This window comes from Myotis nattereri (genome assembly GCF_964212035.1).
Source record: "Myotis nattereri genome assembly, chromosome: 2".
In the NCBI taxonomy this organism is placed as follows: Eukaryota; Metazoa; Chordata; class Mammalia; order Chiroptera; family Vespertilionidae; genus Myotis; species Myotis nattereri.
In genome coordinates, this window is record NC_138076.1 from 61710547 (window position 1) to 61735856 (window position 25310).

General features: G+C 40.2%; 1 protein-coding gene across 2 annotated transcripts in view; it reads left to right on the top strand.

Moving 5' to 3' along the window:
* The window catches only part of KLF12 (KLF transcription factor 12), a 442181-nt gene that overhangs the window by 366687 nt on the left and 50184 nt on the right, over positions 1-25310 (top strand). Inside the window, exon 7 of one of the 2 annotated variants that reach the window (XM_081084191.1) lies at positions 7491-7553. The exons of the other annotated variant lie outside the window; for it this stretch is intronic. Coding sequence (XP_080940317.1) covers positions 7491-7553 — 63 coding nt within the window. The remainder of the gene's footprint in view (positions 1-7490; positions 7554-25310) is intronic. 2 annotated transcript variants of the gene reach the window in all.

Here is a 25310-nt window from a genome sequence, read left to right on the forward strand (position 1 = left end):
CTAGCTCATCTCCCCCTAAAGTTTCTAAGAAACTTCCCCTCACACCGCAATGCACTCTCCTATAGAGAGGACTAATGTAGCTCCTCTTCTTGGAGTTATCTTCCTAGCATCATTCACTCCTGATTCTGAAAGTTTCACTTATCCTTCACATTCCAGCCTAAAGGTCTCTTCCTCGGACCTTTTCTGTTATTTCACAGTTTGAATTAATTCTAACCTCTTCTTTACTCCAATAAAACTTGAAATCTCCTTTCATTTTTCTACCCCATTCTATGATTGTCGCTACCTGTTTATCTCAACTAGACTTTAAGCATCTGGAAGACAGAGATCCTGTCTTGCTCCACAATGCAAGATTTCATTGAAAGCTGTTGAGTATAGTTTGTTGGATTTAATTAATGTTGATCAATTATTCTGGGAATATTTAATAAATAATTCTGTGGCATAGCTCAGATTTCTAAATTTAAAACTTTTTATTTTCTACATCTCATGGCTTATCTAATGTCTATTACGTGCTTATTGTGCTAAGCTGTGAGGATGGCATCGTGACAGGGACCGTGTTGGTGCATGGCCATTGTCATCCACCCTGGAAGTTCCAGTCTAGTAGGAAAATAGGGCTAAGTATCCAACAGGTACTTATTGAGTGTGCACTGCACTGCATGGCAGGTAATGGAGATATGATGGTGAGCAAAACGAGTAAAGTTCCCTTGTCCCTTGGAGCATATTGTCAAGTTGAAGAGACAGGCCAGTTAAACTTACAAACAAGTGTAATCTTCCATTAACATGTGCTAAGTACCCTATGCTGTGAGAACTTGGAGTGAGTTGACCTAGACCTGGAGGTTCTGGATGGCTTCTTAGAGTTAAGCATCAACTGACCAGGTGACAAAGGAGGGAGGGGACCCTTCAGTGTCATTGCCACACACAGAGCAAGAGGGGTGTTGGGAGAAGAGGCTGGGATTAATTCATATGCTTGTGCAAACCAAATGTCCTCCTTTTAGAATTCCTCATTCTGTTGGTGCATGGCTGAAATACATGCTGTTCCCTTCAAAATACTATATTTTTAACAAAACTTACACTGTTAGAGTAGACAGGAAAAAATTATCCCATTAATTCTATATGATGTTCCAGTTCAGCCCACTCTTCTGAAAATAACATCAATGGCTTTGCATGTGAGAAGGAGGCAAATATAGTGGGGAGGTAAGGTCTTTGAAAAAATATCTGGCATTCCTAAAGGCCATCTAATCAGTGGCTTGGTAAAAGCAGAGAATAAAAATGTACCACATAATGTAAACACTGGTCATGCTTATTTTTATTGGGTCAAGTGTAGTATATATATATATATGTATATGTATATATTATAATAAAAACTAGAGGCCCAGTGCACAGATTCATGCACATAGAAAGGAAATTAATTAGATGGTAGCTGGTGGGGCGGGACTGGGTGAGACGGGCCAGACACACCCTGGAGCCAACCTCCTGTGGTAGGGTGAAAGGAAAGAACATCTTCAAGTTAGGATTGAAAAATCTGAATCTGGTATTTAGAGAAGATATAGGCATAATGATAGAGATGGAAATTTGAGGGTCATTATAATATGGATGGAATATAAGGCCTTTAGCTGAGGCCCTCATCAAGGTTATGAGGGTAACTGTATTGGAGACTCTTGTGAGTTAAAATTGGGAAGAGAAAGGTCATAGGAAAGAGAGCCTCAGGCCAGGCCAACATTTAGAATTCAAAAGAATGAGAGAGGGAGCTTCAAGCAAAGGAAAAAAAAAAAGGACAGAAGCCAGAGAATGTCACTGATGCTGATTAAAGAAAGCTTTTTCAGGATTGAATGATCAGTGACTGCTAAGAATTTGAGAAGATGAGGACTGGGGGTTAACCATTGGATTTGAAAACATGGAGGCTATTGATGGTGATGATAGGGATGATTTCATCGCAGGGGTGTGAACACACACTGGATTGGATTCTAGAAAAAAAAGAGAGAGAGTAGATGTAGCTAGAATTAATTTTACCATATACACTTACATGTGTTGTACATTTGTATTTAAATAGAAATATTAGTAACAAGGAATTTTCATAAACAGTTAAAGAGAGAACAGAGTGTATTACATAGTACTATGAATGTATTTTTGTGAGTACCCACATGGTCTGCTATTTAGTACAGTGCCAACTTTAAGCCAGAAAACAACAATACTTTTACTTTGCATCATTTATACTATAGAATGTAGAATTGGACTTAATTTACCTTATTGCATCCTCTAGGTTCTTGTGGAGGGAATATACTGGTGTGGGCATATAGGAAAGTTTACAGTTGTAAGTACATGAAACACAGAGTTTATTCTTGTATTATTATTTATTAGCTAGGGGCCTGGTGCACAAAATTCATGCATGGGGGGGTGGGGTGTCCCTCAGCCCAGCCTGCACCCTCTCCAATCTGGGACTCCTCAAGGGATGTCCGACTGCCCCTTTAGGCCCGATCCCACTAGGACTGCTGGCTCCCAACCACTCGCCTGCCTGCCTGCCTGATTGCCCCTAACTGCTTCTGCCTGCCAGCCTGATAGATGCCTAACTGCTCCCCTGCCAGCCCAATTGCCCTAATTGCCCTCCCCTGCTGACCTGGTCACCCCCTACTGCCCTCCCCTGCAGGCCTGGTCCCCCCAACTGCCCTCACCTGCAGGGCTTGTCCCCCCAACTGCCCTCCCTCCCCTGCAGGCCTGGTTCCCCCAAATCCCCTCCCCTTCAGGCCTGGTCACCCCCAACTGCCCTTCCTTTCAGGCCTGGTCCTTCCCAACTTCCCTCCCCTGCTGGCCATCTTGTGTCCACATGAGGGTGGCCATCTTGTGTGTTGTAGTGATGGTCAATTTGCATATTGCCTATTTATTATATAGGATTATTGTATTATTTTCTATATGAACAACTGTAAACCTACTTTTACCCACCCACCCCTGTCTATGTGGTCTTAAGGGCTGGAAGGTAATTTGAAGCAGGACAAGTCAGCTATACCTTATATTCAAGTTTGGATTTTGCTGTTCACTAGCTATGTGACCATGGCAAGTTATCTAACTCTTCTAAACCTATTTTCTCAAACTTAAAATGTGGGTAATAAGGATATAAGCATAAAATAAGATAATGTACTTAAGTCCTAAGCATGGTGTCTAGCACATAGTAAGGTCTTAGTAAATGGAAGTCATTTTGTATCGCTGTGATTATTTACTTGTTCTTGAATGGGACATAACTGAACACAGGTCTTCTAATAAACAATAGAAAAATGAGGTACCGTAGAGTAAGCCATATGTTAGAAATCACATTATTTGGTTCATGTTACTCTATATGTGCTCATTTCTCTTTGTTACCTCATCTTTAGGCAAGTCATAGAAGCACAGTAGTTAAGACTGCAGGCTCTATAGAGCACAATTGTTGTCTTAGTCACTTGGAATGAGCTGGATATTCAGTTTCCATGTTCCCATCCCTTCCAATATAATCAGCTCTGCTAGTGATAACAGCTAACTTCTTCCTGGGTACCAAGCACTATTCTAAACACTTTACACAGCTATTAACTCATTTAAATCTCCCAGCCCTAGAGGGTGGTTATCATTGTTGCCTCCATTTGTACACGTGAGAAAACTGAAGCACAGAGAGGTTAAGTAACTCACCCTAGGATGACACTGTTGATCAAAGGTGGAGCTGGAATTCCATCCCAGGCAGCCTGGTTACACAGTGTGTACTGTACATTTCATCCTAATTTCATTGGAGGCTGCAAGATCGAAATTAAATTGTCACATTTCAGTTGTCACTGCTTTTCAGTGATGGGGATAGTAAAAAGGTTGGATCGGTACCCTTCCCCAGCAGTTCCTCTGTGATCAGTAATTTGTGCTGGGTGTCCGGTTTTCACATCCTACTTCCAACCACCAGCCATTCTGTTGCTTCATGACAAATTTGAAAAGCAGAGTGATCATATTCTCTTACCTCTAAATATTAGTCATTAAAATACAAAACTTAACGGTTAGGTCCTTTGGTGCTTATGCCCAAAGAAGGAAGCGTCATTTCTGTATTAAGATATCTAAGAAGTTCTCACATGCTTAGCAGGAAAGCTAAGCCCAGCACTGGGTAAATGCTGTCTGCCTCAGACACTGAGTAAGTGTGTATAAATAGAACAGTTGGTGTGCATGGCCTGAATGGTGCAGCTTCCCATTTTCTATGTAATGTAAATCACCAATGTGAGCATTTCCATCTGACATAAACTGTCAGTCGCAGAAGAGCACATTGTAGGATTCAGTACATGTTACACAACAACCAAGATTTCCCTTTTTCTCCAGCATGGTGATTTTTTTTTTCTTTTCATATCCAGCAGTTAGTACTGAGGCCTGAAACCCTTAGTTACAGAACAAAGTGGCTTAGCAGTAATCAAGCCTGTGTGAGGCTAAGGAAAGAATAATGAATGTTCCCTGCAAGCTTCCTGCCTAGATGCAGGTGCAGGAATCAGGGGGTCATGAATAATGCATGGCATGCAGATTAGGTGGTAGTTTCTCCTACTGGGGTTTTGACTTTGCTACCTGCCTGGCTGCTACATGTGGAAAGGTGGTAGGCGATGGCAAAAGTGCCACAAAAAAGACTTTAAAGACTGAGCTCACGAAAAACACTGCTTAGCCTTTTGAAGAAATACAATTTGGGAGATAGCTGAATGTAAACCTTTATGGTGTACTTTATTAGGTGAAATAAGCTCCAGGTTATCCATTTACTAATTTGGGGAAGGGGGAAAAGCTTTCTTGTTTTACCATTTTCATTGAAGAAATGCTATAATTTTGGGAATTCTTTGAAGACTGTTAAACTGTTACAGAAATTACCTGCTTATAGTATTTGATATATGGATGGGTCAGTGAAGTGTTACTGCAAGATACAAATACCTAGAGAATATTATAATTAAAGGTCAAACAGGCCTGTTTTTCTCTGTGGATATATGTAATGAGAACCATCAATAAGAGAATATATTTACTAGTAAACTTCAACAGGTGGAATGATCATGATGAATAGAAATCCCAGGGTTAAGGAGGAAGCAATAAAAGAGATAAACTTTTAAAGGCTAGAGAGTGAATTAAATAACTGTATTTGGGCTATTTTTAAAGCTTTATTTGGGCAGCATAACTCTGACACCCCAGTGGGGATGCAGGGGAGGTTCAAGAGGATTTCCGGTGTTTCCCCTTAGGACGGGGCCTTTAACTGGGGAGACATTTTTTTGGCTCACAGTTCCATTTTGATGGTTGTATTTCAAGCAGACAAACTGAAAGAAATAAAAAAGAAGAAAAAAGAGAGTTTTGCTACCTTTCGAATACTTCCTACACGTTTCTACGGCATGTTTTTCCTCTCTCCTTAATTTGGGATGCTGGACTATGAACAGGCTTTCATTTCTAGCCCAGTCTGCCATTTCCCATTTCCGCTAGGCCCCAGTTTGGCCCAGCGCCAAGACCAACAGGTGATCCTTGTAGCTGCAAAACAGCAGGAAGTGGGCCTTACTTGAATGAGACAGTTCACCAGAGGGGCTGTCTGGCCTCCCTCCATCTTTCTGCATAATTAACATCCCCTCCCCCATGCAGAGCAGAAAATCTGTGCTGAGCAGCTCAGCTGCAGCAGCCATTGAGAAGTGCTGTGAGGGAAAGAATGTTAATAAGAGAAGTTGGAAGAAATAAGCCTTCCGGGTGCAAAGTGCAGTCTGGCTCTGGCTGTCCTGAAAGACTGCAAGTTGGCCCTTCTGAGTGGCTAGACCTGTATTATCTATTTTGAAATGTGATTTCCACTTGCTAAACACTCATGGAAAACCAGGGTTCTGAGGAACCTTGGAACTTTTGGTTCTAACCAGACTTCAACAGGAGTTTAAAATCCCTGTGTTTTTTTTCTGTCTTGTAAATAAGGGTAATGTCTGAAATGGACACAGGCAACAGGGGGTTGGGGGGAGGCAATGGAGGGTTAAGGACACATATGTAATACCTTAATCAATAAAGAAAAATATTAAATAAGAAATAAATAAATCTTAAAAAAAAAAAGAGTAATGTCTGAGACATAAAGAGTCAAGCTAAGACAAGCTCAAACACTGCCTAGACCTCACAAATCCTAGTAACGTTAGAACGAAGCAGGAAGTTGGCCAGGAGGAAGCAGGAAGTAGGGCACTGGTGTTGCCAGTGAGGGACCCACAGAGAGGGGGAGGTTCAGCAGCCGGCTTGTGATTGGAAGGTGTCAGCCGGTCACGGACATTTAAACTGTTTCCAGTGGATGACTCCAGCCCTGGAAGCTTGTACAACAGTCTAGTCTTTACTTCTTTATTATTTAGCTAAAGTTTTTAATTGACTTTGCATTCTTCAAAGCCCAAAGCTGTAGAGCATCACATCTAGAAGGTCTTTTTTCTAGAAATTAACTATTGGCCCCTCTTTCCTCCCCCAGATTCTGTTCCTGGACATTTGGATGAAATTATTGTAGGGGAGGAAAGAAGTTTTCCCTGTATCCGCTCAGGTTCAGTGAGGGTGGAGGCTGGAAATTAAATTGACAAAAGACAAATTAGCAAGAGGGGAAAAAGCCCAGCAGTTTATATGTGTAACATGCAAACATGTAAAAGTACTGAGTGATAAGTAACTCAAAATGTGATTAGAATTTGGAGCTTATACTGTACACCATTTTAACAAAGGCTGATAAATTGTGGAGAAAGAACTAGTCAAAGGAAAAGGGGTCTGGGCTTCAATGGGGGATAAACTGTAAGAAGGTGAGTAGGAAATATATAGGAAAAATAATGGTAAATAAAGGTTTTTTTAGGCAGACTCATTTCAGTACCATCTCTGGTGATAAGACTTATACCATGTACTACTTACTCTTCCCAGGATGGGAGAGAGGGACACCTTTACAAGTGCAAATTTTCTTTCCAAAAGATAAGTTTATGTCCTGCTATTAGGCCTGTAAAAGAAGATAGAGAGCTCCTCCCATGTCTGCTGTTTCTCAGTTACTTTTAGCTGAAAATAATCCTTACGCCAAAGTAGCATATTTTGGGGTGGCATATCCTGATCCCCTTATAATCTTGCTTTATTAAGTCTAGAAGTTAATTGAGAAAGTGTGCACTTAGACTGTCTCTTATGTCCCTCCCTCCCCGCATGTGGGAATAGGTAGCAGAAAGGGCCCATTTAGGGCAGGTACTCTAGCTGGTAACTCTTTGTTGGACTGAATGAATGAAATCAGTTGATTAAAACTGCTGGTCCTCTTTTGGGGGTCTTCACAGTGAACATATGAGAAACTCTTGTCATGGTATAGGTGGTACAGAAAGGAAAAGAGAGACCCTTAAGGTTTGTAGGCATAGGAACTTACCTGCATCCATTTACTAAGAGGTGATCAGGTTCTTGGGGATTTGATAGTAAAGCAAGTCTAAAAGTTTATTTATAAACCAGATTCCTTTTTATTTGTTCATTTGTAATTGGGAATATGCTTTTTCAATGACTAGATTACTCTCATCTACCTACAGGGTACATCCGTCCCCAGTATCAAGGGTCAGGGGAAGTCGAATGAATAATCAGAAGTTTGCTTGGTGAGTACACAGTCTAAATTATGAGAATGTTTCAGTTTTATGGGGAATTTTAATAGATCTGTGTTATAACAAAATAGAATTATTTCTGTTCCTCTGTAGAGCAGCAGTTTTCAACAGGTGTGCCTCAAGAATTTTTAAAACATGTAATACCTGACTATTTAGTCAGGGACACTGACCTCTTTTCTCTTTGATTGTGAAATAAAAAATGACAACAGCCAAAACAACAGTAGCCATCTGGGGTGAATGAATCAATATTATACCTACTTTTTTGTGGGGGGGGGGGGTTCAGATCAGCAAAAAATACAATATATTTTTGGCATGCTGCAGAATTTTAGTAATTAGTTTATGTGTGCTATGAAATGAAAAAGTTTGAAAGTCCATCTACAGAGAATGTGTTTCTACTAACTGAATTTCGTTGTCTCCCTTTCCTTTGAAAAATTCCTTTCCAGCCAAAACTCTTTACTCACTAAAAACTGAATGTAATATTTTTTTTCATAACAGATATATTTCCCAGGATTGTCAACTGTTACATTTTTAAAAAATGTTTCTCCTTTTTGGAAAATATTGTAAGCTATTCAAGTGGGATTTCGGCAATAATTTAGATTTTTCTCAGGCACCAACTTCTACTTCATTGTAAAGTAATCTATATATATAAAAGCCTAAGCGATCATTATGATCAGACAACTGGACTGGCTGGTAGCTATGACATGCACTGACCACCAGGGGGCAGACACTCAATGCAGGAGCTGCCCCCTGGTGGTCAGTGCACTCCCACAGCCAACCTCCAGTGGTCCCTTCTCCCAGCCGGCCAGCCCCCACTGGCCCCGATTGACCCTGATCGCCCCCGATCGCCGGCCAGGCTGTGGGACCCTACCCATGCATGAATTCGTGTACTGGGCCTTTAGTCTATTATATTAATTTTGCTGATTATTATTTAGATGTGTGTGTTTTTCTGACTAGGCTTTAAATAACCAGGGATTTTATTTTTAAATTTGGGAAATACAAATATCTTCTTTCACTAACCAGCTTTTGAACAGAAATATAGATGGAAATTATCAGAAATGACCTGAAAAGTTAGTTCAACCACAAATCATTGATTGATTCTATAAAGAAGTGATTTAAGATGTTTTATAAATTTTTTATGTGAAACAAAAAAATTAATTAATTAATGTGGGTTTAAAATCCATTATGTTCACATTAACTACTCCATTGCACAAAATTACTCTTTCTAAACGTAATGTATCTTCATAAAAGAAGGAAGAAAAGAAGGATTGATTGAACTTGAACTGTGTACTGTTTACTTCAGGAGTGAGTGGAAATGCACAGGTATCCATTTTTACTTCACTGAATTGTGCTTAGGATGAGATTTTGATTAAAAATCATGGCTTTTTTTTTTTAAGTATGGGAAGATGATTACTAAAGCTTGAGCTTCCAAATTAATTTTATTCCTAAATCAGGATTATTTTTAGACACATAATAATGATCCTTTGAATTTGAATGGTGTCTAATCAGCTCACCTCCCTTCCCCCATTAAATCGAATTAACCCTCACAATAGCTTGGTGATGTTGTTAAATATTATGCTTTTCTTTTTTCACAGAGAGGGAAATGGAACACAGATGATGCAGCTATTTGCTTACACACTGTCTGAAAGCTGGGGCCTCCTACATGCTTTCTCACAGTTACTAAAGCATATTGTCCCCTGTCCAACCTAGGAAGCTGAGGGGAAAATAGCGCTGATGGCCATTACATAAAAGAACAGGGAGAAACCGGGGTTTTCCTGACTGCACGGAATTGATATTCCTTCTCAGCACACAGCATATTGCACCAAAGAAACTTGATTGCATGTAGAGACTATGAGATGCTCAAGTGAGCAACGTAAGTTAATGGATAGAGTGCAACAATGTCAGTTATGAGATCCATTTTCTACAACCTATTTTACTAATTGCGGAACATTAAGTAAATAACAAATATTCTTTCCTTCACTTTTTCTTCCTGGAGGATTAGAGTAATGATAACTCATTCCTACATAACTTATAGCACATTATTCGGTTAGTAAGTTCAAACCACTTTTATCTCCTGAGAAGTAAGCCATGAAAAACAGAAAAGATTTTTACTATTAGTCTTGATAAAATTGAAATTCAACTTTTATTTATTCAGCAGTTTTATTTACTGTCCCTGGCTGTGTGCAAGGCACTAGATTAGCAAGATAAATAAAGCATGGTTTCTGTTCTCAAGGGGCTCACTGTCTTGTTGGGTGTGTGTGTGTGTGTGTGTGTGATCACACATGTAATATACAATATTATGCGATGTCATATAAACAACACATATAAAAATTCTCTAAGGAGATATATTCATAGTATAATGTGCAGAGGGAAATATTATCAACTCTATTTAATACTAATTTGAGAGTAGGTCATGAGAAGGGAGGAAGTATAGAAGAAGGAAGGGGACTATGAGAAAACCCATCCTGGAGAAGGTTTTTTAGTAAAGACGCAGAATTAGTAGGAAAAGCAGAGGGTTGAGGTAGTGCCTTCTTTATAAATTGAAAAACATTTACAAGGACCTGGAGACATTTCTGAATGAACTATAGTAGGAGCATTTGGCCATGTGCTTCATTTGGTCATGAGTTAGTTTGAATTCCTAGTGTATGTACTACCTTGAATGTTCCTTAAGTAAACACTGTGAAGCTGGTACATGGAAATAAATCACCCAGCTGGGACGAAGCCAGTGAATCACCCAGCATCTACCTCTGGTCAACTGATAATCACTCACTGTTTCTTTGTGAAATATTGGCTCTGAGAGTTCAGGAAGTTTAAATACTCATGCTCAGCAAGGGAGATGGAGGAAAAGTGACCCTTGCTCTCCCCCAGATAAAAGTGTGGGGTAATCTATAGAGTTAGATGTGAAGTTCAACACCAGCTTGGCTCCGGATTGAGTGAGATCTGCAAACACTCTTATGTGAGTGACTTAGGTGATTTTTGTGAAGTGGAATTAGCAAATGCTCTATTCAGGTAAAAAAATGGTGTTCATCAGACAAGAAATTAAACCCCAGGAAAAGATGAAAAGGCTGGAATTTGTAAGTTAGGGGTAGAAAATGCATGACAATTGGTAGGTTGCTAATGTCAGTGGCTGTGGTTGAGCTATCAAACCAGTGTTTATCATTGAGTAAAGATGGTTTAAAAGTTTAAGTGGTGTTTTTCTTTACAAAATGTTAATATGAGAGGCGGCATCCACTGGCCTCATTCCTGAGGCAGCATTTCCTCCGGAGATGAAGAAATGTGTGGAAAAGGATTTCAGTTCAAGGCAAACAAACCTGCTGGAATGGAAAGAAAATGTAACAAATGTGTGTATCCAGGGAGAAGATGAAAGCACCGCATGTAAGGGATCCAAACAGATGTTAGGATGGAGCCAGGTTGCTGTAACTACCTGCTAACTCCCAGGGATTAAAGAATGACAATAAGAACTTCTGTCAGGATATATTAGCACCCCAGCAAAGAACACGGGATCATTGCACAACTACAGCCCCTTAAAGGCAGCAACCCAGGCCAGACATAAACTCTCCATCAGGATGGCTCTCCCCTCACAGCTAGCCCACAATACTTATACTTCTTGATTTGAGGATTCATAAAGCCTTTGAAGTTTAGCATATGAATTTCCTTCTTTATTTCTTGAGTCATATCTTGCCTCTTCCCTCCAACATTGGCCCTAAGAATTGATCATACCTTCCTTTGTCCAATAACTATATAACTATATAAACTATATAAACTTTTTAAAGATCATGTGCCACTCTCTCTTGCATGTGGTAATGCCAGGAAAATATTTTGCTCCATTTGAGGCAACTTGGGGGGAATAGGGCAAACATTATTGGAGAGTTGGCTATGCAGATAGACTTTTGTTCTTTACAGATCTTTTTGTATAAGGCTATTATATTCTTATATCAAACCCACATAAAGTAGCAGTTTTCAAGTCATCTTTTAGCTGTTTTATCCCCGAAGATATAATAGAAACTTGGACCCCATGTTTGGTGGGAGCAAGACAGGGAGGGGCTTCATATAGAATATGGCTGAACTGAACATTGAAGTTAATTTAAGGCTCCAAAATTCCCTAGATCAGTGTATTCTGAAGACATCCATATTAGCATGTGCTCGTTTTTAGCTTTTTACTCTTTCTTCTCTTTCTTCCCTCCCCTGCACTTCTAGAATCCTTCTACCCTGCTCCAGTTGTAAACTTTTAAAGGACGGGCTTATATTATTTTTGATGATGGTGGTAATAGTAGCTGTGCTCTGCACTTGGAACATCCATCTAGAGCTATTATGTAACAGTGGTAGTGGGTGTTACATGATAGAGACTTTATGGGCAATGTACATGATGACATAGAAAATAAAGTGTTGTTAATAGGAATTTTCATTAGTAAAATAGAAGTAATTTTCTCTAACCACTTGGATGCTGCCATTATTAGTCTCAATTATGATTTATTTCTTACCCACATGCCTGAAATGTTATGCAGCTGTATACACAAAGAGGCTCCAGTTTTGAATAGAGTATCAGTGCAAATGATGACACATTCTGGGTGTGAGTCACATTTCACATTTGGATGTGATAAAGTTCTGTGTCACAAATCTTGGCGGAGGGCAGGAAGAGCCTTTTCACACTGACGTTTTATGGTGGGAGATGGAGTGCCACAATGAACTTAAATATTTAATGCATACAGTTGCAAATGTTAGGCATGACTTCATAGACTCCTTCTGGAAAATATAACTAGTAGAAATCTTTGTCATAAAACAAAAAACAGTCATTCTTGTTTAAAGCATCTCCTTAAAAGAGGAAAGCACTGAAGTCATTGATATTGGAAGAAACCTCTCAGAAAGCTGATGCAGAGCTAGCCCTTTAAGGAGAGACATAGCATTTCCAAATGTAGTCGTTATCAATTTCCGAGCTGTAGAAGAGATGTCAGCATCATTGGGTTCACCTCAACTCGCTTTCCAAAATGTAACATGTCAGCAGGGGGCATCAACCCAGGCTTTGCACACTGGCCAGTCATCTTTCTGCTACTCAGCAGTTACCTACTGTTGGAGAAATGCAGAAGATAAAATAAGACGAATACTTAATTCATTGTGAGCTAAGCAGAAGGTTTTTGTCTGGAAAACTCCCATGATATTGATGTGACAGGGGCAGAAAAAGGAGAAGTATGAGAGGCCTAATGAAGACATTGCTGCCCACTCCCATATGTGGCAGTTACTCCCTGCCAACACATTTATCATCATGGTGTGGCTTCTTGCATGCTCATTATTTGTAGATAATATGGATTATGTTATCTTAATTACCAGAGCATTCCACTGCTTTGCTTTTTTACTTACAGGGCAAAAATTATGCTAATTTATATGGACTTTAATATGTGAAGTTTCCAGTTCCCCAAATCCTTAGCCTTCCTGGTTTCTTTAATCCATATATGTTGATAAATAAGTAACAGTAGGTTGCCTTTAGATTTCATTTATAGGTGTCATTCGTATAATCATGAGCCAGTTTGTAAGTTCTCTGTATCCACTGGCTTACAATGAAAAGAAGTGCCTCCAGGATGTTGCTACACTTTAAATCCCTCCAAATTCACACCTTTATAAAATGTTGCAGTGCAGGATCTGCTGTTAAATTCTTTTTAAAAAATAATTCTTTTTTTTAAATATATTTTATTGATTTTTTACAGAGAGGAAGGGAGAGGGATAGAGAGTTGGAAACATCAATGAGAGAGAAACATCGATCAGCTGCCTCTTGCACACCCCCTACTGGGGATGTGCCCACAACCAAGGTACATGCCCTTGACCAGAATCAAACCTGGGACCTTTGAGTCCGCAGGCCGACGCTCTATCCACTGAGCCAAACCGGTCAGGCTTAAAAATAATTCTTTATTGTTGAAAGTATTACATATGTCCCCCTTTTCCCCCCATTATCCCCCTCCAGTCCACCCCTGCCCCCCACCTTCACCACCCTATTTTCTCTGTCCATGGGTTATGCATATATGCATACAAGGTCTTTGGTTGATTACCTCCCATCCTCTCTCCCGCGCCTGCCTTCTGAGATTCTGCACTCTGTTCCATGCTTCCATGTCTCTGGATCCACTCCGTTCATCAGTGTATTTTGTTACTGAGATTCCACATATGAGTGAGATCATGTGATACTTGTCTTTCTCTGACTGACTTATTTCACTTAGAATGAAACTCTCCAGGTCCCTCCATGCTGTCTCAAAGGCTAAGAGATTCTTCTTTTTACTGCTGCATAGTATTCCATGGTATAAGTGCACCACAGCTTTTTCATCCACTCATCTACTGATGGGCATTTGGGCTGTTTCCAGATCTTAGCTATTGTAAATTGTGCTGCTCTGAACATAGGGGTGCATACATTCTTTCTGATTGGTGTTTCTGGTTTCTTGGGATCTATGCCTAGAAGTGGGATCACTGGGTCAAATGGCAGTTCCATGTTTAATTTTTTGAGAAAACTCCATACTGCTCTCCATAGTGGCTGCACCAGTATGCATTCTCACCAGCAGTGTACTAGGGTTCCTTTTTCTCCACATCCTCACCAGCACTTGTCATTTGTTGATTTTTTGATGATAGCCATTCTGACAGGTGTGAGGTGTTACCTCATTGTCATTTTAATTTGCATCCCTCTGATGATCAGTGACTTTGAGCATTTTTTCATATGTCTCTTGGCCATCTGTATGTCTACTTTGGAGAAGTGTCTATTTAAGTCCTTTGCCAATTTTTTAATTGGGTTGTTTGTCTTTCTTCTGTTAAGTTGAATGAGTTCCTTATATATTTTGGATATTAACCCTTTATCAGATGTATCAGCTTGCCAAGTATGTTCTCCTGTACAGTGGGGTTCCTTTTCATTTTGTTGATGGTTTCTTTTGATGTGAAGAAGCTTTTTATTTCATGTAGTCTCATTGGTTTATTTTCTCCTTAGTTTCCCTTGCCCTAGGAAATACATCTGTAAACATTTTGCTATGAGAGATGTCTGAGATTTTGCTGCCTATGGTTTCTTCTATGATTTTTATGGTTTCCTGACTTACATTTACGAATTATCCATTTTGAGTTTATTCTTGTGTATGGTGTAAATTGGTGGTCTAGTTTCTTTTTTTTTTTGGCATGATTCTGTCCAATTTTTCCCAACACCATTTATTGGAGAGACTCTCTCGACTCCATTATATGCTCTTGCCTCCTTTGTAAAATATTGAGTGTAATGGCTTGGTTCAATTTCTGGGTTCTCCATTCTGTTCCATTGATCTGTATGCCTGTTCTTTTTTTTTTTTTTTAAATATATTTTATTGATTTTTTACAGAGAGGAAGGGAGAGAGATAGAGAGTTAGAAACATCGATGAGAGAGAATCATCGATCAGCTGCCTCCTGCACATCTCCTACTGGGGCTATGCCCGCAACCCAGGTACATGCCCTTGACCGGAATCGAACCTGGGACCTCTCAGTCCGCAGGCCGACGCTCTATCCACTGAGCCAAACCAGTTTCGGCTGTATGCCTGTTCTTGTGTCAGTACCAGGCTGTTTTGATTATGGTGGCTTTGTAGTATAGCTTGAAATTTAGTATTGTGATTCCTCAAACTTTGCTTTTCTTTCTCGAGATTGCTGCAGCTATTTGGTGTCTTTTTTGATTCCATATAAATTTTTGGAATATTTGTTCTAGATCTGTGAAGTATTCTGTTGGTATTTTAATAGGGATTACATTGAATCTGTAGATTGCCTAGGGTAGTACGGACATTTTAATGATGTTAATTCTACCAACCTATGAACACGATATATTCTCCCACTTGTTTATATCTTCTTCTATCTCTGTTTTCAACATCCTGTAGTTTTCTGAGTATAGGTCTTTTGCCTCCTTGGTTGAGTTTATTACTAAGTATTTTAATTTTTTTGTTGCAATGGTAAATGGGATTATTTGTTTAGTTTCTCTTTCTGAGAATTCATTATCCTATATAATAAAAGGCTAATATGCAAATAGACCGAACAGTGGAATAACCAGAACAGCCGAACAATCAAACAAATGGTTGCTATGACATGCGCTGACCACCAGGGGGCGTGTGCGGAACATGGTGAGCGTTGGCTGTGGCAGGATGGTAGAGCAGGTGAGCGGGGGCGACAGACCAAGGTGGGGTGCTAGACGCTATCATTGGGGCAAGCCTCTGGTGGTTACTGGAAATTCTTTGCTCCCGCACAATGCTATCCTGCCAGGCACTCGCACCTGCTGCCGGCACTGGCCCCGCTCGCACCCGCAGCTCATGCCAGAGCCACACCTCGCACCCACTGCCAATGCTGGCCCCACTCGCACCTGCTGCCAGTGCCCAGCACCAGTCCCGATCAGTCGGTGCTATCAGCGGGTGTGAGCGGCGGTGCTGGCCCTGATTGCCCCTGAGGGCTTCTCCACTTTCCTCTGCTCCTGAGGGCCAATCAGGGCAGCAGCTGCCGCTCACACCTGCTGACAGCGCTGGCCCCGTTCACACCCGCTGCTGTGCCGGCCCTAATTGCTCCACGCCATCAGCGGGTGTGAGCGGGGCTGGCGCCATCAGAGCATGGGAGCAGCAGCAGGAGTGGGGCTGCTGGCAGACAGGGGACCAAGGGCTGCAGCGGTAGGGGCCAGGCGGGGGTGCACAGGATGGGCAGAGACCCGCCCCTGTGCCCACCACAGCCTCATGGCCCACAGTTCCTTTCAAGGTGCACTAATTCGTTCACTAGGCCCCTAGTTGGTGTATAAAGAAGCCATCGATTTTTGGGTGTTGATTTTGTATCCTGCTACATTGCTAATTCATTTAATTACTTCCACCACCTCCTCAAATTTAGGTTGGCAACAATTATGTATACTTTAAAATTGTGTACCATCTTTCAGATTAGCATCCATCAAGATTTTGGTCTAATTTTCGTAAATTCTCTATTACCCAGAATTTCAGCAAGAAACCTCATGATAAGTGTTTCACATTCCTATTAATAATAGCTGATTTTTGTGTCTTGTATTGTTTCAGTCAAAATAGAGGTAATTGGGAGAGAAAAATTTAAGATAGGTTATTTTCTGCAATTATTTAGGAGTATTAGGGCTATAAGAACATGTTGAGCTATAAAGATCACCACTTCTGAGACATTTTTTCAATTAAAAGTCCCTCAGTATTTTATTTCTACCAACCTACTACTCAGAACCATTTTAGTATCTTACTAGAAACCTGCTATAAGAACCCATAGGCCATGTCAGTGTACTTGTTGATTCCTGGCATCTTCTCAGCACTGTAATAGGTGTGGTACTAGTGTGTAATAAAACATCTCTGTTGATTAACTAATTTTGGCATGAATTAGAGCTATTAGTTCAGAATTCCCAAGGATTGTTTGGACAATCTAAAAATACTTGGAAACTGAACAACATGCTTCTAAATAATGCATAGGTCAAAGAACAAATTACAAGTGAAATTTCAAAATATTTTTAGCTAAGTGGAAAATTTGAACACAACCTATTAAAATTTGTAAGAAAATTTATAGCACTGGTGCATATATTAGAAAAGAAAAAAAAAATCTCAAATCAATAATCTAAATTTCCACTTTAGGAATCCACAAAAAGAGCTGAATTAAATCCAAAGTAAGCAGCAGCAGAAGAGAAATAAAATGAACTGTTTGTAGTTCTGGGATTTGTAGCATCTTTTTAATATAATTGTTATTTTTCTAGGTAGGCTTTATACACATAAGGCTGTTTGAAATAAAACAATCGGGATTGATGACTTACTCTAGAAAAGCTACTTAAATTGCATATTTTATGAGTTTTAAATTGTGCTGTGTGCATTCTTCTCCATGATAATGCCTTCCCTGTTAAACTTGGTCAGAGGTAGAACTTTAAAATAGTGGTCATATTGTAATGAAACATGACCAATGAGGGGAGTATAGGGAGTGATGAATGAGTAATGCAGAAAAAATAACTGTGTCCCACTATGAAAAAATATGTATCTATGATAGCACGTCATGTTGTAATTAACATATCAAATTAAAATGAAGAAAGATCTTATTTTATATACTATATCCAGAGAAGCTGCATGCTTTCCTAGTGTTTCATAGTACCTTTAATGGATATATTTGGACTGACAAATTGGCTAATTCTAGCTGTCTTCTAAATGTATATTTGGAAGAATAATGACTGATATGGGGACCCAATAAAAAATCCTAATGTGTTCTGAAATATGCTAAGAATACTGCTCAGGATAATAGAACTGAAGGAGATTTTCCTGTGAAAACGCTGAGTATACCAGCAGTGTTGGTTTGGTTTTCATCTGTCAGTCATATTCTCGTTGTTATCTTCCTAGTTGAGCTTTGTCCATATACACATGGACAGTGAACTAGCAATTTTAAAATTATATGTATTCTCAACTTCCTATAACTATGACCACTAAGTTTTCATAGTTTCTAAGTAATTCCCTTAAAATTGGCTGTTTATTACCTTTTTAAATATCGTACTAGATTACTTAAGATACATTTAGTATATTTTAGAAACATATTCATAGTTAGTGTATTTTCTTTTAATCCCTTCTAGGAGAGCAATAGAGAGTGTGTGATATATTAATCCAAAATTTAAAGCCAACCCAATATCACACAGATTTCAACATACGTCCCACAGCTGACAGTAGCTGGAGGCTGAGGACTCTGCTGGAATCCGTTCTCCGCTCTCTGAATTTTCATTCAGATTAGTGTCCTTTATCTTTTGTTGAAAGTAATGGAAACTGACTGCGTCTTGTCAACTTAAGCAAAAGGTAATTTTGCAGAAGGACATGAGGTAGGTGTTGGAGGCACAGAAAGAGCAGAAGAGTTGAGCCTCAGGAAACACAGGATCAGGACAGCACCAGGGTCCAGGGAGCAGGATTTAAAAAGCAGGTGGAGGCCTAGAGTGAGGCAGTGCAGCTCCTTGCTGCTGCCTCCTTAAAATCGCAGTAGAGGAAGCCTCAGAGTCTGATTGGCCCAGCCTGGCTCAGGTGCCCAGCCTTGGTCAACAGTCCAAGAAAGACCCCATGTAGTGAGAATCACAGGTGATGAGGAGAGGATGGTGTCCCAAAGGAAAAGGAGGTGTTGATACCAAAAAATGATGGGAAGAATTACAGCTCTTCATAAACTGGCACCGCTGATTGTCCCTTCTATTCAGTGACCTAGACGCTGCCATTAAAGGTAGCTAATGAACTTTAATGTCATTCCTTGGAGGCCATCGTTTCTTACATTTTGGATGGCAAGGTGCTCTGCAAGTAGTAACTAAAATGAATGGAGTCTCTCAGGCCTTACTCTTGGTTATTCAGTGACTGAAGCAGAAGAAGAAGGTCAAAATAGATAGACTCCATTCTCCTTCAACACTTACAGTTTTTCATCCTAAGTCCTTTAAACCATTCATTTTCCCAGATTTCCTACTTTAAATCGCATATTTTAAGAAGCAGCCTTTAAAACCAAACATACATAATTACAATTAGATATATAAGATAGTCAAAACAGAGGTACCTCCTATAAAATGCATAAAGCTTGAGTCCACAGACTCAAATTCTGGTATAACTATTTCACTTACACTAAATTAGTCTATACTTCCTGTACTTCAGCATTACTATTAAATGAATGAATGAATGAATGAATGAATGAATGAATGAATGGTGTCTGACCCAAACTATTCAAATTTGATCTTGGGGAGAGTATTAAAGAAATGATACTCTTTATAACATCACCTTGAAATAAAGTGCTTCATAAACCGTGGGTATTAGCCCACAATCAGATTTGAACTTTCCATAAAAGGGATCTCTTTACTACCACCTCGCTGCTTCACTGACACACCCAGCATTTATTATAGCCTCAAATGAAGCTGTAATTCACTTCAGCTCTCTTGGGTCCTTCTTCACTCTAACAAGGTAGAATCCTGAGCAGGTGGGTGTACATCAATAGGACTGTGGTTCCATATATAGGTAAATGCATGTTCCAGAAGGGGCACATGTTACATCCAAGCAAAAGTGGTAGCGTTTTAGGGTATAGATGTAGCCATATCCCTAAGTTTCTGTAAATGCTGAATAAACCAGAAGGGCAACTCTCTATTTGTTACCAATCTGATCATGATCGTGATCATTAAATCCTCTCTTCTATCCGACAATATACTTGGGACACCTTCATAAATGAAGATATCGGGTCACATCCTTTAGAAAGCGATGATTTACATCACCCATAGGGCTAAATTGTTGTTATTATGAAGTAGAAAGCTCTCCAATTCCATTTATTTTCCCATTTCTCTACTCATTGCTTTTTTCCCTGGGAGATCTGTAAAGAAAAGAAACATTGCTCTCTTCAGAGTTTGCAGTTAATAGGGATGGGGAAAGCAAGAAAATACCTTGCTGTTATTTTTCACTTTAGACTTGAATTATGTTGTGCTCTCTGATGAACCCTGTAGCTTAACTGTAAGAATAGGCTGATTTCTTCCAGTGAAAGTGGCTTACAGCAATCTTCCCCAAACTTTACAGGCTGTGAAGTGGTTATTTGGGGAAAAGAAGGAAGTGTGGATTTTTGTTGCCTGTAGGAAACAAAGACCAAAGGCAACCATGTGGAGAACAGAAGAAAGTTGCTGCCACCTAGAGGTCAAAACTGGTACATTTTGAGAGTGTGCTGTGAACGCTCATGAAATGATCTTGAACGTAGACATTGATGTAATGTCATCATACAACTAAATGTAGCCAGCTGCCTCAGTCTCTCCCTTTAGGGGGGACTGGACTCATTCTGCCCCTTTCCTTGTTGGTATTGTGCCCACATTTCATATGGACATTTTCTGACCTTGGTGGGTTTTTCTATTTTTGTGGGCAGCAGCCTTGTTATCAACCATAAAAATTCATGTCGAGTCCTTGGAAATCTTCCTCTTGCATAACGAAATTCGCTGATTTGGAAGATCCCTGTTACTGTGACTAATAGAGAATGTCCTTTCCATAACCCAGGCTGTCTCTTTCAAATGGCAACCCCGGGAGCTCCACGAAGGCTACATTCTCACTAAAGTGGGCGGCTGACGCTCTTCTGTTTCAGAGAAACCACTGATAGCAGGGAAGCCAGCGAGAAGAGAGCAGAGATTCGTTCCTGGGAACACCATTAAGAAGAGGTTGTAAACATTTAATAAATTACCTCTTGTTTCCACCAAAATGGAGGAGGAGGAGGTGAAGGCACCCCGAGATTCCCTGGAGTTATGCAAAAACCTAAAACCAATGAGGTACCAGCCACAAGAATAACATGCCATTTGGCCATTTTCATTTTGGTTATTCAGACCTTACTCTTCAGAGCACTGACATTTTTAAAAATCTTCTTGTCAGGACATTTTCAGTGGCAAAGCCTCCCTTATTAAATAGATGATAGATAGATAGATAGATAGATAGATAGATAGATAGATAGATAGCCTAGATGGGCAGAAATGCTCCCACCTGTGGCTGGCAGTCCTCTCCTTTTAGGACTGCCATTCTGCACAACCCCGTTCTGCACACTGTACACACCGCAGTCTTTCTGAAGGGTGCCTCCCAGAGCGCTACAGCAAGACGCATGGGCGTGGGAAGTGAGCAAATGGGAGGATAATGTGTGAGTCCATCTATGTCTGCCCTTCTCTTCTTTCCTGAATGAGGGACTTGGTTGAATGTTGTTGATTGTTTGATGGTTTTCTGAGATAAAAGGACTTCAGAAACACCAGAAGGTACCCGTAATACCTTTTTGGAAAGAGAGGATAGCAGTCAGTGTTCCTTGTTTCTGTTAAACCCGACTGCTTCCTTCAGAATCCAGGAGCTGTACCTTTTCTCCACCTTGCTTCGCTTCCTTGCCCCTCTTGTTCTCTTGTTGTTGTTGTTTTGTTTTGTTTTGCTTTTTTTTTTTTCTTATCCTGTATTTAACCTTAAGTTACAACTTAAGCATTTACGTTCTATGTCACTTACCAACCTGGTCACTTTTGAAATTATATTTTACTCAACAGCATTCTCGCTTTTCTAGAATATTTGTGTTTGTTCATTTGTTCCTTTATTCAGTAAACATATGGTACCCACTATGATCTGGTCCCTTCCCGGCACTGTGGGGACATGTATTTAATAAGACTAGTGAGGCCCCTTCACCATGCCCACAGTGATGTTTGTAAAATGCAAATGATATTGCTCCTCTCTTTATCACTCTGCCCAGCCTTGCCATCTGTAGCACAATTTATGAGACCCTTTTCAAAACAATTGCTTTCCTCCTTCCCTGCCTCACTCTTCTTAAATTTCCCTATCCTCCTTGGGCCCTACATTTTGGTCATGCTGAACTTATATTTTCCAAAACACCTTGATTGCCAAGAAAACTAATTCTGGAAGACTCCATTTAAGAATTCTCCCCCTGGCTGGTGTTTCTCAGTGGTTAGAGCATCGGCAATGTCGGCCTGCACACCGAAGGGTCATGGGTTCAATTCCTGATCAAGGACACATGCCTCGGTTGCAGGTTTGATCACTGGCCCCAGTCAGGGTGTGAGCAGGAGGCAACCAATTGAGGTGTCTCTCACATCAGTCTCCCCCCCCACCTTCTTCCTTCCTTCCTTTCCACTCTGTAAAAATCAATGGAAAAAATATCTTTGGGTGAAGATTAACAAAACAAAACAAAAAGAACTGTCTTTTGTGCAGTCTTTCCTGCAGTCTCCATCCCATCAGCCTCTTCTCTCTCTGATTCAGTGCCACCCTATGAACCAAATGACTACCCTCATCACAGGTTGTTTTCATCATTTGTTTGCCTGTGTGCAGTGGTCTCCCCACTTCTCACCTCTAGATGGAAGCCCTCTGCTGTGAGGACCATCATTTCCTGACTTTCAACATACTTAGTAGCACATGGCGCAGCAAGCTCGGGGCACGTTGATCAAAATCCTCATCTTGTTGGTAGGCGAACCAAGGACATAATTAAATAATTTTGTCCAAGTTTGCAAATTAGGCCTGGAATTAGAACTTGGATCCCCTGCTTTGGTAGTTTCCCCTCAACTTTTTCAGGGCTGTTTCCTATTCCTCATTCAGGATTTTTTAAAAAGTAGAAACAGCCCTAACCGTTTGGCTCAATGAATAGAGCGTCGGCCTGTGGACTCAAGGGTCCCAGTTCAATTCCGGTCAAGGGCATGTACCTTGGTTGCAGGCACATACCCAGAAGGGAGTGTACAGGAGGCAGCTGATCAATGTTTCTCTCTCTCATTGATGTTTCTAACTCTCTATCCCTCTCCCTTCCTCTCTGTAAAAAATCAATAAAATATACTTTTTTTAAAAAAGTAGAAACATTCAGATTCAGAGGGCAACAATAATTTTTTTTCGTGTTGGAAACATCTTTAAACATTGGTTACATGATCTCTACTCTTTCTCTGCTTATAATTGTTATATTCAACAAAGCGCTAGAACGAGAGTGGAAGAACACTACCTGAATTTCAGAGAGTTGGGGCCTGTCTGGCGCTCTCTAATTATGTGATCTAGGGCGAGATTCAGTTCCACATGCGTGCTCTTCCCTATACATTTTGCAGGGATGATATGAAAATAAATGGAGGAGATTATATAGGAAAGTATTTTACACTATGGAAGCCAAGATGCTACAAAATGCCTCAGTGCTATTATTTTTCATAGTTCATTTTTCTCTTAAATGTAACCTCATTTATTGATGCCTTAAAAATATCTATTTGATTGCTTTCCTTTTTTTCTTCTTGTTCCCACAAAAGATGAGGGTTCTGTTCCTTACCTCCCCCTGACTTTTCCATTTATGCCTGTCTCTCTGATCCACTTGCTTCTTAATTTAATTATCAGGTTTATATTAACACCCTGTCTCATTGCTTCTTTTCTGCCTAGCAGTTTTTTATGGCTGAGTGAAAAGAGCTTGGTTAATAAAAGCTTGCCCTTTTATATTTCCTTATAATTAGTCCAATAAATAAAGGGTGACCTCCTGGATGGTCTTTGTGTGGGTAGGGTTTTGTGTGTGTTCTCTTTTAATTCTTTGTCCTTTGGGTGTACTGATTTGGTGGTTTTGTTTGTGTTTTTTGTTTTTGTTTTTGATTTGAACATCAACCTTCTCGTTTTGTCATACGTTCAAAAACACAAGCACTCACAGATACCACAACTCTGGAAATAGGATTTGGAACAAGATTTGGGTCTGTGGTTTAACAGGCTTAAGACCTATGACACTCTCAGGTGAGCCAAGAATAAGTATCTCTTTCTTTTTAATCTTTTTAAAATCTTTATTAACTGGCTCAGCAGGTCCTGAGTTTTAAGTGGCGCTGTGCAGAGTGTCAGTCCATGTTGGTGTGTGGAGTTGAATCACTTATCTTTCTAAGAGCTAAGAAGCTGGACCTCCCCAGGATCATAGCAGCGGTAGATCCCTGGTTCCAGAGAGACACACTAAAGTGTCTCCTGATGACCATAGGAAAGATCATTTACCTGATAGGAAATGTCAATCAGAGCAAATCACGCGGTGTCATTGGCCACAGAGGGGAATGTGGTCTCTACTGAATGTAATTTTTACCCCCATTTGCCCACCTCTACCCAACCCCCTTACACCCCCTCCCCCGCCCCAATGGCCTTCACAACACTGTTGTCTGTGTCCATGGGCTACATATATATGTTCTTTGGCTAATTGCTTAACCTTCTTTCATTCAGTCCCTCGACACTTCTGACAGCTGTCAGTCTGTTCCATGTCTTCATACCTGTTTCTATTTTGTTTGTTAGTTTATTTTGTTCACTAGATTCCACATGTAAGTGAGGTCATAGGGTATTTGTGTTTTACCAGCTGGCTTATTTCACTTACCGTAATCATCTCTAGGTCCATCCCTGCTTTCACAAAAGGTAAGATTTCCTTCTGTTTTATGGCTGCGTAGTGTTCCATTGTGTAAATGTGCCACAGCGTTTTTATCCCCTCATCTACGGGTGAGCACCTGGGCTGTTTCCAGATCTTAGTTATTGTAAATAACACAGCTATGAACATAGGGATGCTTATAGTCTTTCTGATTGGTGTTTTGAAATCCTTAGGATATATTCCCAGAAGTGGAATCACTGGGTCAGAAGGCAGTTCCATTTTTAATTTTTGGAGGAAACTCCATACTGCTTCCCACAGTGGCTGTACCAGCCAGCATTCCCACCAACAGTACACTAATTAATGCCTTTAAAACTGACCTGGGGTGAATAAATTTTAAAAATTGAAGTCTAAGCAACTCAATGGGAAAAAACACACACACACACAAAAAAACGCAGGCGTTGAAATCAGGGGATGCTAGCTTTCAAATCCTGTTTGCTACATTTATTGGCTGTCCGACCTTAAGCAAGTCATCAAATTCCTTACCACCATTTTTTTCTGGGGAAAAGTACAGCAAATATATCTCTTTCCTAGAGCTCACCAGATTAAAATTTAAATGTGTTAATTTGGGTTAGAGGTCTGGACAGAGCAGGATCATATATGTTAGCTATTATTTTTATTAAAATGCTAACTCCCAATTACCTACCCTCTCAGACAATCATCTGAGCATCATTTGTGTCTGACTTTGCCCTCTGTGTGTTCTGTGCTACCTCATGACAGAGAGAACTGAATACAGAATTAGAAATGGGCCCTGAAATTAATAATTCGCTCCCAGGCATGCCTGGTTATATTGCTAGTAAATAATTCATCCTCTGGTGGTAGAGGTAGGTCTCCAAAGTGATTCTCCACAAACTCCTCATTTTTAACGCTTCTCTGCAAAGGGAAACAGCGAAGTCTGATTTCCTCAGGACA